The sequence below is a fragment of the Cyprinodon variegatus genome, unplaced genomic scaffold (assembly GCF_000732505.1).
Source record: "Cyprinodon variegatus isolate N-32 unplaced genomic scaffold, C_variegatus-1.0 Scaffold779, whole genome shotgun sequence".
Taxonomy (NCBI): domain Eukaryota; kingdom Metazoa; phylum Chordata; class Actinopteri; order Cyprinodontiformes; family Cyprinodontidae; genus Cyprinodon; species Cyprinodon variegatus.
The window spans coordinates 292,448-299,540 of NW_015151232.1; the positions used below are offsets into that span (position 1 = coordinate 292,448).

At 43.8% G+C, this 7,093-nt stretch overlaps 1 protein-coding gene across 1 annotated transcript in view; it reads left to right on the forward strand.

Annotated features, from left to right (window-relative positions):
* Positions 1 to 288: 288 nt before the first annotated feature.
* Positions 289 to 7,093, forward strand: part of LOC107098465 (kinesin-like protein KIF20A) — a 30,330-nt gene continuing 23,525 nt past the window's right edge. Inside the window, exons 1-13 of the mRNA XM_015396178.1 lie at positions 289 to 443; positions 894 to 1,032; positions 1,115 to 1,198; positions 3,138 to 3,257; positions 3,328 to 3,466; positions 3,535 to 3,719; positions 3,793 to 3,835; positions 3,940 to 4,085; positions 5,436 to 5,508; positions 6,207 to 6,318; positions 6,390 to 6,461; positions 6,531 to 6,677; positions 6,750 to 6,912. Coding sequence (XP_015251664.1) covers positions 928 to 1,032; positions 1,115 to 1,198; positions 3,138 to 3,257; positions 3,328 to 3,466; positions 3,535 to 3,719; positions 3,793 to 3,835; positions 3,940 to 4,085; positions 5,436 to 5,508; positions 6,207 to 6,318; positions 6,390 to 6,461; positions 6,531 to 6,677; positions 6,750 to 6,912 — 1,389 coding nt within the window. The 5' untranslated portion in view covers positions 289 to 443; positions 894 to 927. The remainder of the gene's footprint in view (positions 444 to 893; positions 1,033 to 1,114; positions 1,199 to 3,137; positions 3,258 to 3,327; positions 3,467 to 3,534; positions 3,720 to 3,792; positions 3,836 to 3,939; positions 4,086 to 5,435; positions 5,509 to 6,206; positions 6,319 to 6,389; positions 6,462 to 6,530; positions 6,678 to 6,749; positions 6,913 to 7,093) is intronic.

Below are 7,093 nucleotides of genomic sequence, written 5' to 3' on the forward strand. Positions count from 1 at the left end.
TGCATGTTATAATATTTTTGTCTGTTTTATTCTCATTATTATAATTTAATTTCTACCTACATTTATTTGTTTATTGTATTTTTGGGGGCAATTAATTGTCTGCTTATTTATTGATTGCGCATTTATTTATTTCTGTATTTAATTTTAAATATGGTAGAGCTGGTCATACATAAAATGCCACCACTAGGAGAGAAAAAAAAACAACAATACAAGGCAATAAAAACACAGACAACGTGCAGGGACTCTTATCTCGCGAGACGTCAGTTTAGGGAGTGGAGTGACGTTTCCTTCTGCGATTGGTCGGTTGGTCGCAGTTTAAATGAGATCGCGGTATTGTTTGCAACAGCCGAACTGAAGGTTAGCTGCATCTATCTGCGCTTCTTATGTTAAATTTAGAGATTTATGGCAGGAAACCTTCATTGTTCCCTCAGCATCGATTGTATGTAAGTAACTCATGCGTTAAATCTGCGCTTTTCGTTCATCGAGGACGTTTGAAACAGCTTTGCAAGATTAACTTAGCGTAAAGTAGCTAATGCTAACAACAGAGAGCGGTGGATCATAACGTTTCTTTAAGGGTTATTTTTCTTCTCTGTTTTAATAATTATCGGATTTATCAGCTTTTTGTAGCTGCTGGGAAAGTTTGGTTGTTTTTTGGACCTTTTGCTCAGGTTAATCAGAACTAATTTAAATACCCAAACCAAACTTCACTTTAGTTCCGTCTCATTTTAAAGATTTAGTATTTAAACTCTCATCTGACAGCTCCGAGCTCAACATCAGATGAGGTGAAATCATCAGCTGGGCTCAGTGCTCAGATCGGCGTGTCAAACAGCCTGGTGTTTATCTCCAGGGCTCAGTTTTCTGAGTGTTTCTGTGAACTGAATCCTCCCCCAAAGGTCAGCGGTTTCCAGGCTGTGATTGTTGGCAGAGATGATGGAGTCATGTTTTCCTGGGATCCCAACGAGAACAGGACCGGTGGAGGTGGCGGACCTCAGGAGGAACCTGCTGGGTGAACTGGATGCTGCAGCGGCGCAGGTAAGAGCTGGAGTCCTCCTGTGACCTTGGAGAGGAGGTGATGATGATGATGATGACGATGATGATGAATCTGATTGTGAAGGTGCAGTCACAGACGGAGAACCTGCAGGTGTACCTCAGGGTTCGGCCTTTCACTGCAGATGAGAGCGACAGCGGCGAGTCACAGGTAACAGAAACAAACACTGCTTACTGTCTGCCAGGTGCTGAACTTTGATCTCTTCCTAATAATGAATTAATTATCTAATGGAAATGCTGAAATCACAAGGAACCAGCTGACTGACAAATTAAAGTAATGACCCCTCTAAAAGAGGCTGGCTTGAGGACATTAAGATCCTAAGGTGGTGCCCGTATGATCCAGACTTTACCCCAAATAAGCAAGATGTGACTTTTAAGAAATGGGCTGAACAAGGTCTCACATCATACTGTACTTTTTTCACACAGGGCATTTTGAGTGACTTTCAATCTCTAAAAGGACAGTTTGGATTAAAGGACAGGGATTTTTATAGATTCCTTCAAGTAAGACACCATATAAATAACTTAATCCCAAATGTCCAGCAAGTGTTTGATAATGAATTATTGAAAGTTTTTGTTTGTGCGTACGCAAAGAATTCTGGACTCAAAACCATTTCAAGGCTGTATAATGGATTACAGGAAACAAAATTGACAAACACAATGTATATCAAACAAAGGTGGGACAAAGAGACAAACAAGACTATTCCTGAACAAACATGGCTTAAATATTGTGAGTTTCAGTGGAAGATATCAAACTCAACCTCATGGAGAATCTTTGCCTGGAAAAATCTCTGTAGGTACTTTATTACACCAGCCCAGAGTTCCCATCAGTCAGGCTCATCCAGCTGCTGGAGGAAATGTGGCTCAGAGGAAGCCCATCATTTTCACCTTTTTGGGGTTGCCCAGTTGTATCTGTATTCTGGCAAAAAATGTGCACAGAACTAAGAGTTATATTTGGATCAAAAACTGATTTTAACTGGGAGGAACTTTTTTTCGGAATATCACACTCAATATCGACAAACACAAAGACTAAATATTTATTTGGAATATTGAGTGTAGCAGCCAGGAAAGCAATCACCAAGAAACGGCTAAAACCAGGCAGCCCATCCATCGAGGACTGGTATGGTATCATCTACAAAATATTCATAATGGAAAGAATTACTTTCTCCATCAGGTTACAGAAATCAAAATTTGAAGACAATTGGAATTTATGGAAAACGTACATTTCTTCAAGGTGCCCTTCCTTTATCTAATTGAATCAATTTTCAATTATTTTTGAAACTTTGTCTATTTCATTTCAAACAACCCCCTTTACTCTTGACAAAAATGAAAAAACACCTCAGGTTCTATGTTTGTTCCTATGTTCGATGGGCGAGCTGTACTGAATAGAAAAACAGATTGTACAAAAGGGAAAAAATTGTAACCATCTTTGTTATGATTATGTGATATTTCAATAAAGAGAATAAAAAAAAAAAGAAAAAAAAAAGAAAGTAATCACCCCAAGATATAGATAAATAAACACGGTTATTAATGAGTTCATCCATCTATCCATCTATCTTCTTCCTCTTATCCGGGGTCGGGTCGCGGGGATAGTAGCCTCAGTAGGGAAGCCCAGACGTCCCTCTCTCCAGCCTCTTGGTCCAGCTCCTCCGGGGGAATCCCAAGGCTCTCCCAGGCCAGCAGAGAAACATAGTCCCTCCAGCGTGTCCTGAGTCTTCCCCTGGACCTCCTCCTGGTGGGACGTGCCTGGAACACCTCACCAGGGAGACATCCAGGAGGCATCCTAACTAGATGCCCGAACCAGCTCAACTGGCTCCTCTCCATGTGGAGGAGAAGCAGCTCTACTCTGAGTCCTCCCCGGATGACTCAGGGAGGACTCTTAAGAGGACCCTCTAAGGGAGAGCCCAGACACACTACGGAGAAAACTCATTTTAGCCACTTGTACGCGACAGAATAATGATAACAGTATTAAGGAATTACTAGTGTGCTCTGCTGTCCCCTGCTGGCAGCCTGACTCTACTCTGAATGAATAAATGTTGTAGTTGCCATAACGTTCCTGGTCTCGCCGTGCCTCAGCCGTGTTTCTCCTGCAGGACTGCGTGTCGATGGAAGGCTCCAACACGGTGGTCCTGAAGGCGCCCCGGTCGTGTCAGCCCAGCAGGCAGGGGGACCGGTCTCTGCCACAGACGGCTCAGAGGTTCACCTTCACACAGGTAGCTGCAGCGTCGGCGCCCAGAGGGCTCGGGAGACGTTTTGTGGTCCTCACATCTTCGTGTCGTTTAGGTTTTCGGTCCTGAGGCCAGTCAGAGGACGGTGTTCGAAGGTTCGGTTCGTGGTTTGGTCCAGGACGTCCTGCAGGGAGGAAACTGCTTGGTGTTCACCTACGGAGTCACCAACGCAGGGAAGACCTTCACCTTCCTCGGTGAGCGCCACGCTTCCTGGACGTTTAGTCCTTCTCTGGTCTCTCCCTCTGATCCATGTTTCTCTCAGGGCCGGAGCATGACTCCGGCTTGCTGCCGCGGTCTCTGGCGGTCATCTTCAACAGCATGGAGGGTCGTCTGTACGGCCGCAGCGATCTGAAGCCTCAGCGCTGCAGGGACTTCAGCAGACTGACTCATGATCAGGAGGCGGCGGAGATCAGCAGCAAGAGGAACCTGCTGAGGCAGCTGAAGGAGGTGAGGCAGGAGATGAAGCATCATCCTGCAGACTGAGCTCTGAGCTTCACAGGTTTCTGCTTTCTGTCTGCAGAGCGACAAAAGTCTGACGGCAGGAAAATCCCTTCCACTCGAAGGTCCGTATCCCGAACATTCACTTGTTTCCATGAAATCCAAAACCATCTCCTCTATTAGATCCCAATGTGTAGAGGCCAAGCTTTGCTCCTGCTTCTGTGTTCAGGCTCGTCCATCAGCAGCGACGGAAGCATGAACGGCGTTCCTGAGGGAGACTCCTTCTGTCTGGATGTTCCTTCAAATGTTCGCTTCTCCGTTTGGGTCTCGTTCTGCGAGATCTACAACGAGAACATCTACGACCTGCTGGAACAGGTAGCAGACCCGCTGTAGGCTCAGAGGGACGTAATGAACGAAGCGCAGGGAAAAAAACATCAGTGATAAAGTTTCCAAATAAAGACTGCGTGGGGTTAAAGCTCCCGTATCCATAAGCTATCCAGAAGCAGCATAAAATTCAAACACTGGACAAAAAGTGAGGTAACGGATTAACTATGGAGGGCTGTTCCTGCCAGAAACCAACATTTTCATTTTCACTCTGTTTGCATTTAAAACGTCGTTTTTCTCTCAGGTCCTTGTTTCTGCAGATTTAATACTTCTTTCATAAATGTCTCCTCGCCTGTATGGCGTGAATTGGATCCATTATTGTTGCAACACATTTTCTAAATTAAAATAGAATTTTATTTTATCGTAGATTTTAGTTTATCGATTTATTCATTTTAAGATTTTATTTAGCCATTTTTCCAAACTTCTCTTTTTCAGATATACTTTAATAAATTGCGTTCTTTTCAAACGCCGTTTAACTTTCTCTTCCCTTCAAGCCAAATCCAAATTCTCACTCTTGACCAATCAAAATGTAGCTAACGTCCAGCAGACCAATAGAAATGCGTCTTAACTTCTCAAAGAGGAAAGCCCCGCCCCAGAACTGAAGAAAATCTACTCTAGAAAAGGGGATTAAAAAAAGAATAATTGATAAAACTCAATCTGATGATACAGAAAGCTGACAGAAAGTTTGAAAATATAACATCTGTAAAACAATTTTTTAATAATGAATTTGCTTTTTTTTAATGAATATAAAAATTTGGAAGATGTAAGAAATCTGAACAATCTGAAGAAAAAATAGTAAAAAACAAGATTTATCTTTGAAAATATCTGGGAAAAACACTTTTCCTCAACGTTTCAACGTTGGTTGCATTTTTTTTGGTTAAATGACCATTTATGGAAATAAATTCACTCCATACAAACACAGGTGTTGTAGATTAGATTTAAAACGTTTTCATCTCCAGCATCTTTTTGTCTCATTGCAGACAAAGGGCTATCAGCTCCTCTGGCAGCTTCATCAGAATGAGCTGCACTTGAAATATTAAAATATTGGTTGCAGAAATATATGTTTGAAGCCTCATCAGTATCAATAAAATAATCTAGACTAGCTGTCATTTTAAAATGTTTACTCCTTAGTGGCCAGTTTCACTAATTAACATCTAGATTTACACTAATAACAGGTTAAATGTTGAAATGAATAACCTGCATTTAATCTAACTTCTGATTAGCAGCAACAATTAAAACCAAAATGATAAACCTGTTTAGTTGATGAGCAGCTGAGTTGAGGTTCAGGCATGAAGGGGTTAAAGTGGAAGCTGATTCTGTTCTGGTTTGTTTGGCGTTCAGGTTCCCGGCGGGCAGCAAAAGAAGACGGTGCTGCGTCTGTCTCAGGACGTCAAAGGGAACTCCTTCATCAAAGGTAATCCGCGTTTCTTCTCTGATTGGCTGACTGCTGTCTTATTAAACATGGCGCTGTCTTTCATGATGTTTGTCACTCCAAAAAAGTTCAAAATCAATCCACTGGACTTTGTTTCCAAGTTTAAAGACATTTCTCTTCCATCCAGGAAGATTTTTCAATTCAAAATGTCAGAAATACCGTTGAGTTTCAGGTTTTATACAAGCAGCCCAACAAAGCCTTGTTTTTGTTTAGAAAACATGCAAATGGAAACGGATGAACGGGTCCACCACTTTGGAATGGGGATCGTTTAGCTTCTTTGTTAGCCTGCAATGCCCCATACCTGTCTATGTTTCCCTCTACCGGGAAACCGTCGACTTTACCTATTCAGCCAGGCAAACAATTTCCCCCTTTCAGAGACATAGACGATTAACAAAGGTAACAAGACAGGAAACAAAGTCCAGTGGATTGATTTTTAACTTCTTTGGAATGACTATGGCCCGGATGACTCAGAATCTTCACCAGCTTCATAAAGTTTGGTTTAACCACAGAGTCTGATTATAAGAAGGCAGAGAAATCGGCTTGATTTTAAACTGGAAGCTTGTTGGAAAATAAAAAGCTTGACTTTCTGAGGAAATATTCCAGCTTTTTATTTAGTTTTTAAAGGTAGAGGCGGAATGGTTTGGTTTGTGGTCGGTGTTTATCTAAGCTCTGTGTGTCAGACCTGCGCTGGATCCAGGTGGACAGCTCGGAGGAGGCCTACAAAGTGATGAAGATCGGGAGGAGGAACCAGAGCCTGTCTGCCACCAGACTGAACCAGATGTCCAGCAGGAGGTCAGCGCCGCTTCCTGTTTCCAAAAGCCTGCAGAGATGTGAACGTTAACCCGCAGCGTCTGTTTCCGCAGCCACAGCATCTTCTCCATCAGGATCCTCCGGATCCACGACGTCGGAGTTACCAGAGTCCTCGGAATCAGCGAGTAAGTCCTCCTCCCTCCGCTCTCCTGCAGGGCCGCCGTTCTCCGTCTGACTCGTGTTTCCGTCTGCAGGCTGGCTCTGTGCGACCTGGCCGGCTCCGAGCGCTGCTCCAGAACCCACAACACCGGAGAGAGGCTGAAGGAGGCGGGGAACATCAACGGCTCCCTGCTGACGCTCGGGAAGTGCATCAGCGCCATGAGGCTCAACCAGAACGCCAAGTATGATCCGCGTCCGTCCGTCCGCTTGGCCGCTCCACAGCACGGCCGCTTCACTCTGAGCTCTCCTTGCAGGTTCCAGCATCATGTTCCCTTCAGGGAGTCCAAACTCACCCACTTCCTGCAGTTCTTCTTCTGTGGTTCTGGTCGCGTGTCCATGGTGGTCAACATCAACCAGAACTCCTCCTGTTTCGACGAGACGCTCAACGTCCTCAAGTTCTCCGCCCTCGCTCAGAAGGTGACGCACGCCTCCACCTGCAGCCGCGCAATAAGTGATGGTGACCCAGTGGCCGATAAAACGATGTCATTATATAATCGTTATTGGTAAACGTAAATAATTTACCAATAATTAACAACGGAATAGAAAAAAATGAAACCTAAAGAAAACTGAGAATCAATAGGTAGACGGATCAAGAAAA